Source organism: Filicampus tigris, chromosome 6, assembly GCF_054856515.1.
Source record: "Filicampus tigris isolate MCC_2025a chromosome 6, RoL_Ftig_1.0, whole genome shotgun sequence".
NCBI lineage: Eukaryota > Metazoa > Chordata > Actinopteri > Syngnathiformes > Syngnathidae > Filicampus > Filicampus tigris.
The window spans coordinates 16,602,427-16,625,444 of record NC_141222.1 but is presented as its reverse complement, the minus strand read 5'-3'; the positions used below and the strand labels follow the sequence as shown (position 1 = coordinate 16,625,444).

Here is a 23,018-nt window from a genome sequence, read left to right as displayed (position 1 = left end):
AATTTCAGTAAAAGTCGGATTGTACCGTTAGTCTAAATTTATGTCAAAATACTTGGAATGAAAAAAAAAAAAAACTAAAATACTGTAACAAATTGGGTTATCTGTGTTGTCGTGGTGACATTAGTGTTTTGCTGAGTTGTGTTTTTTCCGAGTTTTCTGAATGCATCATGCAACACGCTGGATGGGAGTGCTGTATGAGTGAGAGGAGAGAGCCGTCGGGAGGAAGAGGGGACATCTGCGTGTGCTCATGACGGAACGCTTGTTGCTCTATAGATGGTGTCAGCTACGGCCAGTAGTAGCTGTGTTGTAATAATAAAAAAGACATAACTAAACTAATGCCTGACGTTATGTCTTTGGAAGACGTTACAATATATTAAAATGAAAAAATAAGACTATGTACTTACCATTCCTGCTGAGAGGTGGATGGAGAAGAAGGAGGAGAGGGCGAAAAAGGCAAATATACTCCGGGTGCACAAACACAGACAAGAAGTATGCACTAGCTAAGCAGAAACACTATGATGCTGCGGACAAAACGGCGGTAGAGGCACGGGCATAAAGTCGAAACGTCGTAGGTCGAGTATGTTGCAAGTCAACGACTTCCTGTAATTTGTATAATTCTACTTTGTTTCTTTGAGGATTTTTCATCGATTGTAGAATTCACTGCAAGTATATTGCATTTTTTTGCGTTTCATTTTAAATGTGTTCATGTTCCTCCATAAGAAAAGCACTTTTTATTTTTACGTATTGTATTTTGTTCCTTACTGGATGCGCGCGCCTTCTTTGCTCACCAACCTAAATCAAACCAAACGGTGATCTTCAAACTAAGGTAAGTACCAAACCTTGAGTTTTGATATTAGTGATGATGAAGTGAATTTTGTAGCCATTTGTAGCCAACGTCACAAATGATTGTTTTTTTCCATAAAACGTGAGAGAACCTTGCTACACAAACAATAAGAATTTTGCATATTTCCTATCTTTGATTTCTGGTGGCAAATATAAAAATTTCATTCTGGCCTAATGATGATCAAACAACATTGGGTTGAAGTTCAAAGACAATTGACACGGTTAACGTTGACCTTAGCTATGTATGAAAACTAAACTGTAAATGTCCCAATAAAGCGGTGATGAAAGCTGCGAGCCAAAGTTCAAGGGTGAAACATTTGCTTCGGGGTAATTGTTTCCTTGTGTTTAGTCCAAAACTGCTCAAAGGAATGGATCCAACGCTCGCTAAAAGACGTAATAGCCGTCGAGGGTGCGACAACTTTTGAGGCCCCGGACGAGGGGAATGACGAGAGTGAACTCTCCTTTTTGAACAATCAATCACATCCGAGACGTTAACGAGCCTTTGCGCCCGATATTATCTGAAGGCTCCCGAACACGTTTTTTTATCAGCGGGGTGGCCGGCCGAGCAGCGGGGGAGGAACATAAGAAAAGATTCCAAGGTCTTCAGCGCAGACGACCCGAAAGAAAGAAAACAACATTTGAACGGGGGCTCGCCGCAGGAAAGTCGCTCAATTGAAACAATTTCACACCACGCTCGTCGGAACAACAAAGGAATTTAAATTAAAAGCCTTAAAGACGACTTTCTGTTCAAAACAGTTTCCAGTTATCTTTAAGGGAAAGCCCAGTCAAAAATGTTATTTACAATATGTTCGATGCGCCACCCACTAGTCTAAACATGATATTCTGAGTAAAATTGTGTTTGTGGAATATGGATTAAGCAGCAAAATCCATCCATTTTTATCCACCTCAGGGAGGCGGCCATCTTACCACTTTTCCATGTAGTTTAGCTGTTGCTTGAAAACTGCAGATCCTTGCCTAGGCTAGCATCCAAGTCATGGGCAGGAGGGACATGGGGTGGGTGGAGCGGGGTATGTAATTTAGCCGAATTGTGTTGCCCCAATCCTGTAAATTTTAGAAAAACTCACTCACAGTTAGGCATATAAGCAGCTAATATTTTATATTTGCTTCATTTTGTCAAGCCGTAGCTTTGTCAAATAGGGAAAAAGTGCTTTGCCAGCATTTTGTGGCATCTACAGCTTTGCAGTTTTAAGCAGATTTTTGCTATTTGCGCAGGGGCTCAGTGCCTACCGCCCACAAATAGCAGTGAAACACTGTACGAATAAACTGACTTGCACCTACAGCACCTACAGTAGGGGTGTTCCAATCAGGGTTTTAAGATTTTAATATGGGAAATCCACCCGTTTTCAGCTAGCTCAGGGGGTGGCCATTATGTCACTTCTGTCGACTGAAGATGACATTGAAGTTGCTCAGGGCTTAGGGCTTAACGACCAATCATGGCTCAGCTTCAGAAAACAGGTGAGCCGTGATTAGTCATTATCTGAGCTCTGAGCAACTTCAATGTCATCTTCGGTCGACAGAAGTGACAAAATGGCCGCCCCCTGAGATGGCTAAAAGTGGGTGCATTTTGCTGCTCAATTATATTCCACAAACGCATTATTAATCAGAATACCGTATTTCAACTAGTAGGCCTGCATAAAACATATTCTGGAAAAAAAAACGTTTGGGTTGACTGCCACTTTAACCCTCTCCAGGCAGGTGTTGCAGATTCACAAAAACTATTTGCTAATCACCTAATTAATACACATTGATATTATATGAGCCTTTTTACCCAGAAGTACGACTAAACTATAACTAAAACTTAATTTGAGCCTGAGAGGGTTAATGCTCACATTTAGTATGTGACGCTGTGTTCTCTCATCTGATTCTTGACTTGCCTTCCTGTGAGGAAGGCCCCCTCCTGACCCGGCCTCCTCCCGCCGCCTGCATAGCTGGCAGAATTAAGTGCCAGTTGGTGTTAGCGTGTTTTCTCTGCATCTCACAGGAGAAGTGCCTTTCCACGACGTGACCTTGTGAAGTGGAGAATGTCAGCAGGAGGGACGCAGCGCCGCGTGGCACAGCCGTAAAGGGGCACCGGGTGGGGTCGGGGGGAGCAGGAGGAAAGCATAACACTTTGACTCGCACTGGTCTTGAACTTTTTGCTCGGCCGTTTGACTGCACAGCGTGGTGCGCGTTCTGACAGGCAGGCGGAAAATGATGGCCAAAAAAGTATTATTGTCCTCCGGATTCACCACATTCCTCGCCACTTCTCTCACCTCGCTGCCGGGCTCCCCGAGCGGTCGGCGCAATGCGGTCTGCGACTGATCTATCAAAGCCCCGCTCAAAGGAAATATGACCGCTGAACTTGATTTATTGCTATTCTGAGGCCGTGTTCCACTTGAAACAACTTAAACTCGCAAGTAAAAGGCCATTAAAAAAATTACAGTGTTCATTCTGGTTCTTTTTTTTTTTCCTTCTTTTTTCAGTTGATTTTCCAACAATCACTTTATGCAAAATGAATAACTGTCAGAAGTTATTCACATTTATCTGAACCAAGTAAAGATATCGACAGCTACATTAGCTTTTTCTTAAGAAAGGATTGATGTGAATCACCAGTGACTGGGGTCGAGCATTTGCAAAGATGTAGACTGTTATATTAGCTCCTTGTGCTGGCTGCTTGCCGACGACTGTAGGTTTTGCGTCCCTCAAAGACGGCAAGCGGTTCCCCTGGTTTTGGGATGACCGGATGGATTGTGGAATCCTGTTCTCTAACAGCGGGGCTGTGAACTTGTCTCTGGCCGCTAACCTGGAGGTCAACGGGTGAAAGGGTCAGGAGGAGCCAAGTGTTTGGGGAAGTCAATGTCTGTCCCCCCACAGGCTGACAAGAGAGGTGCCCATCTGTTAAACATGTTAACTTTGACTGGAGCTACTGGGAACAAATGATAATGTGCCCTAAATGGATTACTGGATGATTATGTCAACCAATGGTCACTGCTAATTGTTAGTTATTTATAGTTATTTTGATCCTTTTCAGGCAACCACAGGGAAATGTATTTAAGATAACACACTGCATTCTAATAAGTGTAGTCACCAAGTCGGGTCTTACTGGCTGCTGTAGTTATGTAGAGGTTTGTGTGTACTTGGTGAACAGTATTACAAACGTTATATTCATGATTAAGTTTGATATTACTATTTAAAATGTCATCTTGTATGCATGCATGCGTGTATGCGTGTATGCATGTACTGTATGTACTGTATGTACTGTATGTACTGTATGTACTGTATGTACTGTATGTACTGTATGTAATAGTATGTATTTATTTATAACTGTTATATTACATGGATAAATGTTTTAGGTTGCATTTGAATTATATTCTAGTATTATATTGTGTATTATGAATATTTTACATTACTCCTATTATTCCTGCATTTCATTTTTAATTCATGTGATATTATACTTCAGGGATGGACAACTGGCAGCCCATTGCGGCTTGTGACAATACTGAGTGGTGCCTTGATCATGATTATGTTTTTTTGTATTCATTTCAATCTTTTTTTTTTTTTTTTTTTTTTTGAGGGGGGCATGTTTTGTTTTGTTTTTGGGGCTGGGGGGTGGTTAGGGGAGCCAAACCCGGTTTTCGTGGAATATCATGGATTTTTGAAAAAAACATTAAAAAAATAAATAAATCCAATACCTTTCAACGGCCATCAAATATACACAGATTTTTGCTGTTGGCGGGCTAGGCTACGTCCCTATCCCCACAAATAGGGGTGGGGGGTACACCACTTATTTGATTGTTAACCAAGCAAAATGATGCTGTTGGTTTTTTTTCTTTTTTTTTTTAGAGGGGAATAATTTTCTCCCCATCCATGTGTCTTTCGGAGTATTTTGTTGAAGTATTCATTTACAATGAACAATTCCAGAATGATCATGAGTTTTTCATGAATCATACAAAACCCACAGCACAACTACCTCAGGTACTCGAGGGGTGGACATGGCACAATCTGGCCGTCTGGTACGTTGCCTTTCCTATTATTTCCATCCTTCCTTCCTTCCTTCCTTCCTACCCACTCATGTCCAGGATACATTTCTGATAAATGGCTGAAGGATGGATGGGCTGACAGAGTGCCGGACAATAATGGCTGATCTACAGGACACAAATGCAGCTACTGGGGAGATTTATGGCCTTCTGCGTTCACACACTCGACCAGTTGGGTCACCGATGAGATGATTTCTCATATCAGCGCCAAACCGAGGTGGAAGAGCGCTTCTGGGACATTATTTATTAATTCGATGGTTTAAAGTAACGGACCCTTTAAACAGTGAGTCGGACGTAAATGTGACAAAGATTGTAAGTAAGTCAAACTGTCCAGGTAAGTAAGTTTAGGATGGAGGAACATTGTATGTAATTGGGAAAAAATTGACATAGGTGTCAAAATAATACCTTGGAAGACCAGTGGTATTTGTTAATCTTAGAAACTAAAACTTACTTAAAGTGGAAGTCAACCAAAACATTTTTTTTCAAGAATATGTTCTATGCAAGACCACTAGTTGAAAACAAGGCATTCCCATAAATATTGCGTTGGTGGAATAAGAGTTAATCCACCCGTTTTCTGTCATGTCTGGGGGAGGCCATTGTGTCACGCCCCTTGACTGAAAATTACATCACAACTGCTCAGGGCTCAGGTAACAACCGTCACGGCTTAGGTTCCGAAAACAGGTCAGCCGTGATTGGTCGTCATCATACAGTTCGTGCTTGGAAAATACACATCTGGTAGGTGATAGGGATGTCTGTCACGAGTAGACCCACAAAATTTCTCAAGGAGCTTCTACCTAAAAAACAGCAATTTGGGTTTGAATTTCGAACAGCAAATATGTGGATTCACTGTAGTAGAGATGGTACTTCTTGGAGCTACTGTACTGTATATCCATTAATCCTCCGTTTGTATATGCAGCAGTCTGTAGTAATCAATATCAAGACGCCACCCAAACAGTTAATGTCTGCTCAAAATGGGCCTTTAATTGGAAGGCCTGTTGTCGCCGTTTAGAAAAGAGCCAGCCATCAAAGAGTGGTTTACCATCGCCTCCTCAATAGTGCGATGATGTGATGGCCAGTGCGACGCTCTCGGGGGTCCCTGATTAAAAACTGCTCTGGAGTCCCTTGCCTCCTGACCCTTCACCCCGGCTCCAATACATCTCGACGCGCGGGAAATTAATTAAAATATCACACAGAAAGAGTAGGATCGCATCGACGATGAGGTGGGGTTGGGAATCAATCAAAAGCATCACCCCCAACCCCCATCCACTCAAGATGGCCGCTTGTGTGCTTCCTGTGAAAGGAATGGGCACTTCCTGCTCTGGGAGAGGGGGGGAGGGAGGGGCCGGCTAAATGACATCATCAATCACACACAGGAGAACAAACACACAAATGATTACATGCAGTAATTTAGCCCAGAGGAAAGTCTGTCCCTGCGTTTCCCTTTTTCTTGCTCACAATAAAATTACATTTGCATTAGCTGTGAAAGAATTTGGCCCAGATGATTTATGGAAGCAATCAACACTGCGCTAGCCAATCCCAGTGGTTCCCTGAAAAGCGTGTGTGTGCGTGCGTGCATGCGCGTGTGTGTGTGTATGTTTGTAGATTAGGTGGGAATGGCTTGGCGCAAAAGGAGCATAGCCAGACTCGGGGACCAAAAGGGGGTGGGGGTGTTTGGGTGTGGGGGATGTGGGGGGGTAACAGTGTGGCCTGGCTGGAACAATCACAGAGATTCCGCCTTTGATTAGATTAGCATTAAACAACACTCTGACAGATATGACAAATAGCAGCATTAGAGCCTGTCATTCTCGCCTCTATCTCACCATACTCTCCATCGTTATAGAGGGGCCAACGTCGCAGGAAGGGGTTAAAAAGCGGGAGATGGCATAAAGCCAGATGGCAGGTACTATTTATTTGGCAAATTAAAGCTGATAAAATTTAAAAAGAAAAAAAGGAGAGTGTGGTTTCCAGTGATGTGTCATTAATCAGATGCGGGGTTTTTTGTATTACTGTGCAGAAAATCGAGAAAAACAAACCGGTATTATCAGCTATCCTCGTGGCTTGAAAATAAATACGCAGTATTTATTTAAATAAATACATCCAACCCTCATGTGTTCATACGGCAGCGATTTATCCCGAATTTGTACATAAATTGTAACACTAAGATAAGCTAGCGCAGTCATAAAGTCATCGTTAAAAATCCGGTTGTTCCATCTCGTGCTGAATGATGACCAAGTATTCTTACGCCGCCGTGCCAAGTATATCATTGATGTGCACCATTCATAACCTCGAAAAGTGGATGTAGCAACTATCATAAACTCATGACCCCCCCCCTGTGAATCTAATCGACTCCAATGAGCTTCTGGGTACACTGAAAGAAAAACACCTTCCTCAAATAGATCTATACTGTAGTAATTAATTCCCAAAGTTCTTATCGTTTAACTCTTTCAAACTCCGCTGCTAACCAAAACGGCAGAACCTGCACATAATCCATATTGCCGCGTATTGTTAAATGTGTGTAAAAGATGCGATCCAAAAATGCCTCCCTCGCAGTCACAATAAGGGAAAAAAATCAGGTAGTAACACAAGTAAGTTTGAGAAGATTTGACCTGTGTTGCTAAGTTAAAAAGCAGCACCAAAGCATGTTAACAGTCTCTCAGAAAGTGTCTTTCCACAAGTTTCCAGAATTAATGACCTTGGATTGCATGTAGACGACAAATAGTCCTCCAATACTCGCTCCACAATGTTGTATGTCTACATATTTAGTTTCTCCATTACTTTAATATAGCTGTAAAATCCAGCTTTGCATGACATGAATTGCAATTAACCACAACATTGTTTGATATTATTCCAAAAATGTCTCCCTCAGATTCGCTATTAGGAAAAAACAGAAACAGTAATAAAGTGCAGAGTCTATTTGACGTCTGTTGCTAACCAATATACCAGCAAGTGTCTAATGTTGCTATATATAGTAGATGCAGTATTAAAAGAGACATATTATCTGAAGACTAGCATTCGTGTTGGCGAGAGTAAAGATGAAAAAAATGGGACATATTGAAAGGAGGGAATCGCACCCATTCATTTGAATGTAACCGGCTTGAATACATTTTTACCACAAGATTTGCTTTTCATCATTTCATTTCATCTACAGGTGTACCGTATATGAAATTATAAACATGATCACGTATCACGTAAAACACAGTATGTGTACTAGATATACTGTATTTCTAAAGCTTGGCGGCAAGTGGTGGGCGGCTGGGTCCCGGTGCACGCTTATAACTCGGAAATTGATTTTTGTGAAATTTTGAAAAATTTTGTGTGAAAGATTCCATGCATTTTGATTAGGTATCATTTGTGACGACACCGCATTGTGCAGCTGTGATTCAAATTCTGAATCGTTGCAAAACCAGTGGCCGAGACTCGTAAAATGTAGTGGCAGTGAAATTCCCTTGAAAACCATTTGTGCAAATCTGGTAAGTGCTACAGAGTACGATGAACAAAATGGTACTGTAGGCAACCACTGTATTGGATTCAGATTGACAGCAGTAACAGAGCACCCATCAGTAGTGTGATGCTAATCAGGTATCCCGCAGTGACGCTATTGACAGCGGCCTTCATCGATCCGCCCATGCCTGCTTATGATCCTGGAATTAGTATTCATGAATGTGGCGGCAGGCTAAATAAACTTGGCAACATAAGCGTCCAGAAGACAAGGGCCAATCAATGCAAAGCACTATCAAATCGACATTATCCCTCCTCGTCGGTTTGGGTCCAAAAGGGGCACCGGGGCCGGGGTCAAAGGGGAGGCGGACGGGTCGCCCACCCTTGACCCGTGCGGCCGATATCTGTGAGCAGAGGTGCCTTCGATCTAGTTTCTTGGGCCACATTGGGGGGACGGGACCAAAGCGGAAATGGAGAGATAAGTGACTGGCTGGCTCGGTGTCCTGACTCTGTTGTTGTTGTGGTGGATTTAGTGCACTCAAGGTGAGGCAGATAAATCAAAACTACGGCAAAGGGCATCTGAGAGACGAGATAAAGATGCGAGACTTGCCTGTGAACACAGCAGCATGACGAGCTCCACCACTGAACTGCTGGACTTTATGCACACCAGGCCTGGGGGAAATACAACAAGACAGAGAGTTGGTGTTATTTGACAAAATGGGCGTCTTTATTCGCGTGTTTCCAGCGTGCAGTATAGACCAGTCTGTCACGCTTTGGAACAGTACAAGCAGACCGGGTTTGTGCTTCCACCACATTTATGCATTAGTGATGGACATTTGAGAATTTTTCCTCGGTGAAAATTGATGATGACAAAACGAAATTTGGAGTAAATTCTATGATAAAAACGCAAACAAAAGCTACATTTCAATAAGACCTAAGCAACAGGCATATCTGTTTGAAACTAATTCCAGTTGAAAGTCAAGTGGCTCAAAAGTTTTGTACATTTTGTGGTGAGGTTAAAATAACTATAAATGAAAACATAAAATGATATAATTTGGAGTGATCAGGTGAAAAAAGTGGTCGAAATCAAGTAAAAAAATATATTAATACATGTACATAAATTCAAATGAAGTGATACAATTTGGAGTGATCCAGAAAAAAAAGACAAAACGGCACGATTTGGAGTTAGATTGAAAAAAAGTGGCATAATTTGGAGTGGCCAAATTAAAAAGACATTTATAAATAAATTAATTAATAAAAAAATAAATAAATAATCTAGTATTATTTGTAGTGACCAGGTAAAAACAAATAAATAAAAAATAGCAGTACTATTTGGAGTGACTTTGAAATATTGAATAATTCATTAAAAAACATAAAATGGTGTGACTTTTAGAGACCAAGTTAAAAATAAATTTAAATATAGTGGTAAAGGTTGGCATACTCTCAACAAATTTAAGTCTTACCATTTGGGGTGACTGGTAGAATAAATGAATGAATAAATAAATAAACAAATAATCTGGTATTATTTGTCGTGACCCAGTAAAAATAAATAAATAAAAAATAGCAGTACTATTTCCAGTGACCAAGTATTAAATAATTAATTTTGAAAAATAAAATGGTGTGATTTTTAGAGACCGAGTTAAAAATAAATTTAAATAAAATGGTAAAGGTTGGCATACTCTCAACAAAATTAAGTCTTACCATTTGGGGTGACTAAAATAAAATAAATGAATGAATAAGTAAATCTGTGCCATTAGGAGTTCAATGAAATGACAAAAAAACATGACAATAGTTTAAATAGATAAATAAACAAATACACGAATAAAATGTGCTTTAAAAGCCAAGTGAGACTTGAAGTTCAAACCCTCACACTTCAGCAAGCTTTATTTTGTTGCTGTTGTGTGTGTCACTATCAATAAAGGAACCAGCACCAAGGAAAAATGCGATGACAACCAAAGACAAGATAGAACCACAACCATGACCTTACGGCAATATATGAAAGGTTCTGTCTGCTATTTAGAATATCAAATGTAGCCACACACAAACAGATTAAGCAAGCGGATGTGAACAAAAACAGCTCCAAGACTGATAGCTAATCTTGGAATGAGTAGCTTGATGTTTTTCCAGCTTTATGTCACTGTGGTTCCACAGTGGTTAACAGTGGTTTGATAGTTGAAAATACAGTACGTGGATGCAAAAAGCCACAAAAAAGCAAAACCATACTTATCTGTAATGCTTGGTGGAAACTGTTCAAGCAGAGCTTCAACAGAACGAGTATTAGCTAACGTTGTACCATCTGTAAGGGCGCGCTGAGTATTGATGAGCCTAATGAGCTGACATGATGCTAATGTAAACTAATACATATTTGAGCTTTGTATTACAGGTCCGGCTTGGGCCGGCATATGTCCCCTATTGATCCCTAATGGCTAACCATGGGGACGTTTGAAGAGATCAAGGGAGCCACTGGAGTGTCAAGAGGCCCAAAAGCAAAGATGGGACGTGGATATGTACAAACAACCCCCCATCCCCACCCCCCCACCCGCTTGTCTTCGACACAGTCACCCCGCCACCCCCCACCCCCTCCTGCAACTATCAATCAACTTTCCATTTTGTTTGGTGGCAGCAGACATCCCAAACACTGCTATTAGGGGCCTGGCCTCTGACCCGGGCCGCTGGAAACCTTCAAGCCCTGCTACTGGCTCATCACGCTACTGCGTTAAAGGCAGTTTAAGCAGCAGGGACTAGATCGACCGTTAAATCTGCAAAATTTGGTCCTACTCAACTAAATTTCTAGGGCACTAACAACAACCACAGTTGTAACTAGGCATGGGACGATTACTGGTTTGACAGTTTACCATGATTTTAAAAAGTCATGGTTTCAATAACCACTAATACTGTCTGTTAACAGTTTTGAACACTTCTTTTCCTTTTTGGGGGGACGTCTAAGAAGGACACAATATGATCGGCTGCTTGCAGAGTTGAGTAAACGAGCCACCTCTTTGAATTTGCTTGCCGCCAATTTTTTTTTCTCCTCTTGGCCCTTAACGGCGGCGATGTGGGGAGGGAGCAAGACGAGATAGTTATCTCTGTTTGCAGTTTTTGCTCTGATTAATGTGTATTAGCCTAAAAATAGAAAAAGAGCCAGTGGGTACTAGTTCACCCCAAGGACAACATGAGTATCCCACAGGTCTTTTCTAAAAATAGTAACAGTAGTGGGACACTGACTTACTCCCAAGAATAAAAACAGAAGAAGAAAGTTGACATTTATTTATTTAAACTTAACATGATACACGTCAAGATACACGGTCAAAAATCTGTTTGGGTTGACTTCCCTTTAATCTACTGTATATCCTGTTTAAAAATAAAATGCTGTTTTTATTTACCCCAAAATGTATATTGAATATTGTGATATTGTGGTACTTTTGCTCAGTTATCATACAGTCAGAATCTAATATCGGCCCATCTAGCTATGACAAAATATCTCATGCAGTACCTAAGGTCGTAAAACACAATAATTAAGAATAAATCTAATATTTTGTTTTTTCAATGTTCAATTTTGTTCAATATCGCAATCAAACCGTTTGTTCGCCAGTGATTATTTATTAGTTTATTTTCACGAATGACAGTGGTAACAGAAATGGATGACCACAAAGAAGTTGCAGTATGAACAGCAGATTTAGGCAACCTCATTAAAATTCAGAGAAATAGAGAAAGGTACGATTTGAGGATGCAAAAAAAGATCATGATTGCACATTAATGCTGCATTACAGTAATGTCTGAAATGTTCAACCGCCGACTAACTGTACTGAAATGCCGAAGTCTGATTTGCTAGCCTTCACCAAGACGCTGTCTCACATGACAATGCTCACTACCATTTACAGTGGAATTGTCTTTCGACAAACAAAACAAAAAAGACAAGCTTATTGCTGTCATCCTCCATATTTCTTTGGCTTCCGTTTGACCTGAAAGCATCAAAGTCACACATTTTCGACTTCCGCAGCATTCTTGAAAGCATCGTAAGACTGTGGCATCATACTCACTGGTGCCCTCGATTAACAGCTCCTGTCCGTGACTGCCCAACAGGGTCCGGGAGAGGAAGGGAGCAAAGTCCACAAAGATCTCTCTGAGGAGGGGGGCCGCCTTCTCCAAGGCATGTTCCAGACGCTCCGAGATGCTAGAAAATGATCATGGAGAGGTAATGGGCAAAAAGTCAGGCAACTCTAGGTCAAGGCCATGTTTTTTTTAATAATAGTGAACACTTGAATCAATATAAAAAAGTATGTACATGCAAGTGTGTGTGTGTGTGTGTGTGTGTGTGTGTAAGGGGGGGAAAAAAAATAAGATGAATCACCTCATATTGGGGGCCGTGTGCTGGGTCACAGGGGAGAGCGGGGGGACAGATGGCAAGCTAGCGCTAGCTGGAACCTGGCCGCCTGCTGCAGGGGGAAACCATAGAACTCTGTTATTAGTCTGGACTCACACACAAACACACACGCGCAAACACACTCAAGGCAATACATTATACGGCCAGCGAAGCGCCATAAACCGGGGTGGAAACATGCCTCTTATGAAATCATACAATGGCTTCCATTCAAATGTTGGAAGAGAGGGGAGGGGGCGATTTATGGTGGAGTAGGGCAAGTGGGGGTACAAGTATCATTTTTATGGTTAAGATAGCGGATGATGTACTCCGGGCACAATATGTCTTCCTTATCAATTTACAATTCAGAGCTTTTCATGATGGAGGCCTCTAAATTACATACTTAGTGCCTGGTAATGTTTCACTGTCACTCGCTTAGCACACGCCCCCCACCCCAAAACCCCACCCTGCACAGAGAAAGAAGGTTGCACACATTTGGAAACAGACCTAAATGAAAAGTCAGCATCAGCATTTTTGCTTTTAAAGTGCATTTGTACTACAGTCCTTTTAATGGCAAAGAGAAAAAAGGATGAGCACAAAACAAGAGACAGAACTTAAAGTAGCGCAATGAAGCATCTCTATCTTGGCTGCTCAGTACAATATGGTAAAGTGGAAAAATGTGATGGTGACCATAAACCAAAGAAAGGTATTATGACAGTGGTAATTGGGACTGTGTGTTGGCTGCCCAGTAGAATATGTCATGACCATAAATCACGGAAAAAGAACGGAATGTGACAGTATTAGCATAGAAACAAAAGAGGTAGTCTCTGTCCTGGCTGCTCAGTGCAATATGGCGATGCTGCTTGGTACAGTATGGCTAAGGTGGAAAAATATGATTTTTACCATAAATTACCTATTTTGAAATTATTTCGACAGAGCGGTAGTCATGATGGTAGTAGAAGCAACCCTGACTGGTTTGTACAATAAAGGAAAAGGGGAAAAAAAGATGGTGACCATAAATCATGGAAATTGAAATTATTGAGAAATAGCGGTAGCATAGTGATGATAGAAGCAACTACCTGTATGTCCTAGATCCTTAGTACAATACAGAGAAAAAGGACACCTATGATAGTGACTATAAATAATGGAAATTGAAATTATTGGAACACCGCAGTAACATGGTAGCCATAACGATAGGAGCAACTCTGCCTTGACTGCTCAGTACAATCCAGCAAAAGAGGAAAAAAAAGGATGGTGACCATAAATCATGCTGAGGAAAAAAAGTGATGTAGCAGTGGCTCACTGACGACTGTGGTAGGAATGATTCTGTCGAGGCTGTTCAGTACAATATGGTAAGAATGAAAAGTATGGTCGTGACCATAAATCACATACTTAACACATTTTAATGTAATGTAGTTATAAAATAATGTAAGAGGTAGATGAGTGTGTCCTGGGTACCATTGATATGATGGCAAAGAGAGAAAATATGATGTTGGCTGTAAATCACGTAAATGTAACTTGTTGCAACATTACAGTAGCATAGCGATCCAAGAGGTAGACGAGTCAGGAAAAATATGACGATGACTATAAATCATGGAGAGCAAACTTCGTGTGGTGTAGCAATAGGGCAGCAACATCGGTGCAAAGAGGGGTTCTGTCCTAGCTGCACACGCAACAAGCGGAAAAATATGACGACTCCAATCAATCATGGAAAGCAAACTTGTTAGGATGTCGTCGTGAACGAACAAAAAGAGCATTTAGCCAAGCCGGCTGCTTGTGATTGTCGGTCTAAAAACTGCTTTATGACGTCATCGAGGCAGGGCGGCACGTGCACTACTACTTGATTGATCCGCCAGTAAATGGGCCTCCCCGCACCTCGTAAATAAGATCATGCGCGAATAAGAGGAGGATTACACTCCTTGCTTGTTTTTCCAGCCAGAACAGTCTCCAAGAAGGGATAACTCTTCAGGAATGACGCGTGATGTGGTTTGGGACGAATGTAGGTACGTATGTGTGCGTATGTGTGTCTGCGTGCGTGCATGCGCATGTGGTGTTAAGTGAGATGAAGTATAGCTGAAAAAAAATGAAAAAAAAAATATATATATTAAAACTACTGTGGCCGTCCGATCATTTGGGAATTTACTGTAGAGGGCGAGAAAACATATTTGATCAGTCAAAATGGACACCAATGAGCAAATAAAGGATAACAATATATACATATATACACACACAAATATATATATATATATATATATATATATATATACACACATATATATAAATTTTTTTAATTCAATTGAATTTTATGAAAGAAAAGCATCCATATGTATTGGTGTTATACTGGTGTCTCAAAGCAAAGTAATTTTTTTTTAAAGTGTTTTTTTTTCCATTTTCTGCTAACGAAGTAGACTGTGTTTTGTTGTTGATGGGAAATTGCAGTAAGCAAACTATTGTTGGAATAAGGGGTGGGATTAAATTATACTTCTTCCCATTCATTAAATGTTTATGTTTTCCATATATTTTCTAAACCTAATTTGAAGCAAAATCACTGAGATGAAGTTTTATGTGATTAAGTGTCACACTGGTGTGTACTGAGGCCTAAGATAAGCACATTATGTTACACAAGCCTCACAAGAGTAGCACTGTTGAATAAATATTGATTTCTTGCATAGCCAAGTAATTCAGTCTGCGCCCTGCATGCCCTCTGTGTTGTGTGTGCGTGCGTGTGTGTGTGTGTGTGCACGTGCTTGTTTACTGACCGTCTGCAGAGCTGCTGGTCTGTGATGTATCTCCAGAAGAAACCACAGCCACGCCATCACTGGGCGTCACAGCGGGCACGGTGGGGGGAGCGGGAGCGAGAGTGGCAGCTGCAGTGGCAGTAGGCACCTGAGATGTCATGCCTGCTTTCTTGGGGGCAAGCACGACACTCCTGCGTGACAAAGGACAATACTCACATCAATGTACACAACATAAGCATTTAATAACTGAAAAGATGACAGAGATACCAATAAACAATACAAAAATGCTAATTCAGTTTCAGATTTTTACACTTTTAGGATTACAGTGATAACGTTTTGCCTTTTGGGGGACTTTTGCATCTTATTTATTCGCATATGTGCAACGTTCAGGATTTGGCCTAAATATTTTCATAAAATAAAGCTTCAGAGTTTAGAAAACTGAAACAACGGTTGAGAGGATCAACACTGGTTTTGCTTTTTCTTTTGGTTTGTTTTGACATCTAAATGAAGGAGTAGCCTCAAAAAGGGGTGTTAAGAATAAAAATATGCAGAGGAAGTATTTTAAGTCTTACAATAGTGGCACCCCTGATGGGACGAGCCGAACGTCACAAGGTTATTAACTCATTCAGTACCAGACTTTTTCAGACGCTATGTGAAATGACAAATATGTCATTGGGATAGGATGAGTTTTAACAGTGCTTACTTTTCGTGCACAATGCGGCTTTGTTCTTTGGCATATGGGCAGAGTATAGAGCTTGTAATTCAACCATTTTTTTTCAGGAAAAATTACACATTTAGAAGTTGCAATAAAGCTAAGTAGGTTTTCCATGATGCATGTTCTTCCAAAGTTTCTAGAAAAATACAGTACACAATTAGATGTCTGCGCGAGATGTTGGCTGTGAGGATCAAATGATTGATTGACTTGCCTTTTTATCTGCCTTTTTGCTTATGTTTTGGCAAATTCGCAGAGTTGGGAATTCAACCTACATTTGAGAAAACTATTGCTTTCGAAGTCGCACTTTTTCTTTGGCTTTTTAGCTGCTGGTACCCGCTACACCCCAAAAGTGTCGCTACAGTTGAGAGTAAAGCAATGTGATTTGAGCGAGTGCGGTTCTAACAGCAGGCGGGGAGGCGAGCGGCGCGCTGCAGATAAGCCGTCAGTCTGGAGCAGGGCTCTGACAGACCACTGGCCATATCAAAGGGAGCCTGGCCCTGCTTATCAGTGCTGACACAGGGGAAGCAGAGCCTAATCACTGACTGCTGCTGCTGCTGACACACACGCGCACACGCTTGCAGATGTACGGTCAAACATGCAATGCACATGTTTAAGTACAGTGGAAGCACAAAGAGACCAAAAGCTAACACACTGTGTCTTGAAGAAACTGGCATATGATGTAGGCGAGCATGAGTCAACCCTGGCTAGTTACATGAGCACAGCAGGTAGTAGATATAATACAAACCAGTCTTCCTGAGTTGGCATGCAGTCTCACCAATCTAACATAAGAGTCTACTCAAACTGGCCAGGTTGGCAGGCAGGCTATTAGAGATGGACGACTAGTTTAACCAGGCTTGCCAAGTTATAACAAAGCGAGCAAAAATAGCCCAGGAGTTTACACATACAAGCTAAGTCAGCCCGCAGTTGACCAAACATCACACAGGCTTACACAGACTATCATGCTAGCTGACAGGCAAGTGAGACTAGCCCAAGAGTTTATACTAGCTAGCCAATTTAGTAAACAGGCTAGCAAATATAGCACAAACCGGATGCTTGCCTAAAACTCAATACAATTCAATTCAATTTAGCACGCACGGTAACAAAGATAGCACGCAGGCAAGCAAATCCTCTATTCAATCCTCCTCCAAGTCCTCCATTTCACGACATATTTGTGATTCTAAATTTTGTAACACATTTGTTAATTACAGTTCTTCATTTTGCGACATTCATTATTTACACTCAGCCATTTTGCAATGTATCAGTTTTTTACAGTCCAACATTTTGCAACACTTACTTACAGTGCTCCTTTTTTTGACATATCCATCATTTACAGTCCTGCATAGTACGATATGTATAGTCCTCCATTTTGTACTGATTCTTCAATTCACAAAACTCCATTTTGTGACATTTGTGTCTTCCAGTCCTCCACTTCAGTTGTTTTCCATGCTTTATTTTATGGCTGAATAGCATGGGTGAAATCAATCCGTTTTTCTGACTAGAAGCAGGCCACACACACATTCTCTATTAACTTTTGCTTCTGTTCAGATAACCACAACTACCTAAATACTATTAAAAATAGCACAAAATAATGCATAAATAGAGAATGTGTGTTTGTGTGGAGCCTTCCATCTGCTTGTAAAGGAACCGGTAAATTATTCAGCAGGTCATTAGCCACACTTATCATGAGTGGGCCGCCCCGGACAATTAATCAGACGTCAGCAATGGCGGCCAGCCACAACACAGGGGGCTCAAGGTGTGTGTGTATTATTTAAAGGCTTTAACCTGTTATGTATCCGTGAATTAAATGTGTTGTAATAGGCCCAATCCCGCAATTTCATGCAAACTGAAGGTGAGTGTGTGTGCATACTGAGGTGACGTGAAACTTCAACGTTGTCTAGAAGACCAGCCTCAACATTGCCTGGACATACACTGACATTAAATAAGGTGGGGGGGGGGGTTAATTGTAAAAAGTAAATACAATATTTCCACTCATATTTAATGTGCTATGGTAAATGGTAAACGGAGTGTCACTTGTATAGCGCTATTCTTTCTTTCGGAACTCAAACATCGTTACCTCATTCACCTACTGATGACGCAGCATCAGGAGCAACTGGGGGTTCAGTATCTTGTTCAAGGACACTTTGACATGGCCACGATGGCCAGGGATCGAACCCCCAACCTCTGTGTTGGGAGACGACCACTCTATCACTGATTCATGCCGTCCCAATGCTTCAATTAGCCATCCACTTAAGACTAAAAAAAATAATTACCTCCCTCAAATAGAAATCTCATTTTACTCCATCAGGAAAGGGGGAAAATGGTATATCAAGTATAAAGGTCTCAGTTCATACTTTACTTTCTTCACATGGAAATTAAGAGTCCTCTCTTTTGCAATGTATGTATACGTACAGTCCTCCATTTTTCAACATATGTTTTATACATTGCTACATTTAGATATTTACAGTCCTCCATTTCATGACATTTGCAATTTACAGTCCTACACCTTACAATATATTTGTTATCGACAGTCTTCCATTTTGCAGTCCTAATTTTTGCAACATTTTAACTATCTTACAGCATAAATTTTGCGATGTATTGGTCATTAACAGAAATCAATTTTGTGATATTTATAGTCCTCCATTTTGCCAAATAATGTGTGTAGTGCTCCTTGAACGCCATATTAGTTACAGTTCACCGTTTGGCAACATTTGTGTCATTTGAAGTCCACCACTTTGGGTCCTATCCATTATTTTACAGTCTCCCATTTTGTATATCGTCGCTGTCATGTGAAAAACACTTATCTCCATTTTTTTCATTTTCTTATTTTTACACGAATCATGTTTCCGCGTTACAGACATCGCATTAAAGTGAAAATTAAAAAAGTTGCCATAATTGGAGATAAGTGTTTTTCACAGGGCAGCGACAATATTCATTATTTACCCTGCTTCATTTTGCAGCGCATTTATTTACACTACTCCATTTTTGGCATATTTGTTACTTCCAAGTCTTGCATTTTATGACATTGCGCTGTTTACATTCTTACATCTTGCGACATAATTGTTATTGACAGTCCTCCATTTTGCAAACTACATTATTTAGAGCAATAGTTAGTCCTTGATTTTGTAACATGTCCATCATTTATAGTCCTCCATTTTGAGGCGCATTTGTCATTTACAGTCGGCCATTTTGAAGAGTGATTTGAGAAATTCAACTTGCCGTCATTCAAACGCTGTTTGTTTCTGACATGCTGAGTTTCCTCCCGAGCACTCCATTAACAACACTTCACGATGGACACAAGTCTTCTGTACACGCACGGCAGGAATGCAAACAAGTGCACCCCGTGTATATCCCCGCCGGCCAACGCTCGCACATTCTGCTGATCTAAATCAGCAGCTTGTACAATGACACTGTTTAGTTCTGGTTCGTGTCAGCAAATATTTGCAGACTGACTGTCATAACAGGGGCACGGCTAAGAAATGGATGGGAGAAATCCACCAGGTCTGCGCTAGTAAATAAATCAGCCAAAGGGGTGGGGGGGGCACTGTTGGGATACTTCACCCTCTGACCCACTCCCAGTTTTTATCTGGATTTTCTTGCCCCCCCCCTTATGTCATTCTCGTAAATCCAAGCGTCTGGACGAGAGGAGAGGTGGCGTGTTTTGGCAAGCACGTCTGCGTAGAATGTCAACTTGTCTCGTCATCGTGTCGCAGAAGAACTTGGTGGTTTGCTTGTAGATGCCAGCAGTGATGGACGTGGTAGATGATAAACAGTGGTAGTGCGCGCTTAGTGCACGATGGGAAGAACTGAGAAGAATGGAGAAATCACTACATGAACAAAACGAGAAGCTCCAAACTGAAACTTCCAACAGAGGCCTGTGGAAAAGATCGCACTGGACTTTTACAACTTTCAGGTCGAACCTTAGCAATGTCCTCGTGCATAAAGAATTCCCTGTCATGCTTCATTATTCATATCGCAGATTTATCAGACTTAAAATTCATTAGTGCACACATTCAAGGAACATGCACACATTTGCTCATTTTGTTTTTATTTACAGCACAATACTTTAGAATTGGGAAAACTTGGACTTGGACTTTGAGGCTACAGTCAAATCTTGCTAGCAGCTTCAAGACTACATACTCCAGATTCAAAGGGTTGTATCTGCTTTGGGTAATAACTACCGTGGTATTGATTATTTTAGCCTGCCTATGGTGTTTTGGAATTTGTGTTGGCATGAAGACGGGTGAGTTTTCGTGAGTTATATGGTTTGATTAAATACGCACTGTGTAATTCTCTTTGCTTAAATTGTCTCTTGTTTCAAAATGTTACAGCTCAAGACAACTAAGACGGATTGTATCTCGAAAAACTCACAAGTTGGGTCACTCACAAGTTGAGGTGCCACTGTATTCATTTTCACATCAAGTTGCAGACCTCTCCAGTATATCTGCCTTATCGTGAGTGTTTATGTTAAAGCCTCTTCCAGCCCCTGTTGAAGGTGTCTGGCTGTGAACTGGGTCTTGCATGTGTTGCATGAGAAGGCTCCCCGAGCTGCTGGTATATGATTTCCAGCGCTCCTGACGTCCTTCTCTGTAAAGCGGCCAGTGCGCTCAGCGAGCAGGAGCCAGTCTAATCCCCCTGATATGAGGAGCACCCACAGACCTGACAAAGCATTCCTCAGATAAAGACACGCCATCATCAACGAGATGCTGCGGAATTCTCGTAGTCTGGGAGGGAGGGGGGTGTGGTGCCGTGGGGCGATGGGTTAGACTCACTGACCGACTGACTGGCTGCGGGGAGGAGGTGTTTTCTTCAAAATGTGAGAAACTCGACTTCGCCGGTCCCCCCCCATGGAGGAGTCTCTTACTCATCCTCAAGGTCCAAATGTAAAACAGACCCAAGGACCATCGTTCTCACCTGAGCCTGTCTGCGGATTCACCACATGACTGTTTCCCCCTCCCCGGCCCACTCCAGGGTTACCAGCATTTATAGCGGACAGAGTCACGATCCCGCAGTTCAAAGGGGTTTCTGTTACAAAATGTTCCACTGGATCCTCCGAGGGTACCGTGCAGAGACGTCTTCAAGGTCAGCTGCTTTTGTAGGGTATGAAACTGTCAACCTCGAAAAGGAATTGCCATATGAAGTCCTGGGGAAACCAGTGTTTTTTCGCCCACCAACACACAGGAGCAAAGTGGAAAAACAGGGGTCTTGGTTTGTTGTTTGGTTTTAAATTGCATTTTTTTTTTAAACTGTAAAGCACCTTAGGTTCACATGTTGTATAATAGGGTGCTAAACAAATTTGAGGTGAGTTGTATTTGATCCTCACTAAAAATTCATCTCTCTATACAGTATTGTCACATTCAGTTCTCACAATGAAATTTCAGTTCTCAATATGTAATTTCAATTGACTGTGACTGACATTCGGGTAGTTGAGAAGAGCAATGGAGCGCACACACACACACACACACACACACTCACCTCTTCGCCAATCAGGACCTACAGTATGCGTTTGAGCACGTAACATAGCGCTCACTGAATGCGTTGCCGTTTTTACCTTATTGTTAGGCATGTAGATGGGAGTTAAATAAATCTATACCTTATGTTTTCAAAAGGGTGAGAGTAGTTAACCTATATATATACATACATATGTATACATATACATATATATATATATATATATATATATATATATATATATACACACATATATACTGACTATATATATATATATATATATATATATATATATACACACATATATACTGACTATATATATATATACATACATATATACTGACTATATATATATACATACATACTGTACATACATACATATATATATATATATATACATATATACATATATACATACATATATATACATATATACATATATATATACATATATATATATATATACATATATACATATATATATACATATATATACACAGAGAGAGAGAGAGAGGAGAGAGGAGAGAGGAGAGAGGAGAGAGGAGAGAGGAGAGAGGAGGAGAGAGGAGAGAGGAGAGAGGAGAGAGGAGAGAGAGAGAGAGAGAGAGAGAGAGAGAGAGAGAGAGAGAGAGAGAGAGAGAGAGAGAGAGAGAGAGAGAGAGAGAGAGAGAGAGAGAGAGAGAGAGAGAGAGAGAATGTTATTCATCATCTTGATAGTGATAGATGTGTAAGATGTTTTGTTATTAACTAACATCTGAGGAAAATTACAATTTCTGTAAAAACAAATATGCAGAATAGGTTATCACTGCCAGATCAACCACCAAGATATACTTTACGTCCCTCAAATTTGATTGCAGCCATAAAACTAAATCACTCACCAACAAAATAACAAAATGGAGTTAGCACATTTTAGTTCTCGGAGGCTTATTCGTATTACTGCATTTCTGATGGGAAGATTCGTGTCAGGAGATGCGCTCACCTGTCAAAAGATCGGATCTGCAAGGAATCCCTGGGAACGTCGCCCACTCCCACCACGCTTCCCAGAAAAGCGGGCGGCAGCAGGCCGGGGTCCACCATGATGTCGTCGGACGGCGTGCTGACCAGGCTGCGCAGGATGTCCTTCACGTTCTTGCCCTTGGCATCGTTGGGTCTGACCTCGGAGGACAGCGTGGACAGAGCCTCCGAAACTGCGTCGGGGCCGTGACCAGCACCGCCGGAGGAGGTTGTCTCTGCCTCACTGGCCGCGGTGATGGAGGCGTGCTCATCGCCAATGCCAGAGTCGTAGCGGCGGAGGGAGACACCGTTCTCACACTCTGGCCCGGCAGAAGTGGCACTGCTGTCTATACAGAACATAATCTTTCATTTAGTTGTCTATATAACAAGGGTGATTAAAGGTTAATTAACCTTTAAAAAAATAAAAAAATCAGGTTATTGTTTCA

At 41.3% G+C, this 23,018-nt stretch overlaps 1 protein-coding gene across 9 annotated transcripts in view; it reads right to left on the bottom strand.

The window, feature by feature from the left end:
- lrba (LPS-responsive vesicle trafficking, beach and anchor containing) overlaps nt 1–23,018 on the bottom strand; it is a 231,251-nt gene that overhangs the window by 145,012 nt on the left and 63,221 nt on the right. For all 9 annotated transcript variants that reach the window (XM_086032881.1, XM_086032886.1, XM_086032889.1 and 6 more), the window contains exons 29-33: nt 22,559–22,919; nt 15,438–15,607; nt 12,670–12,754; nt 12,359–12,492; nt 8,929–8,990 (exon numbers count right to left, since the gene is read on the bottom strand). In XM_086032881.1, the coding sequence (XP_085889007.1) occupies nt 8,929–8,990; nt 12,359–12,492; nt 12,670–12,754; nt 15,438–15,607; nt 22,559–22,919 (812 nt within the window). The remainder of the gene's footprint in view (nt 1–8,928; nt 8,991–12,358; nt 12,493–12,669; nt 12,755–15,437; nt 15,608–22,558; nt 22,920–23,018) is intronic.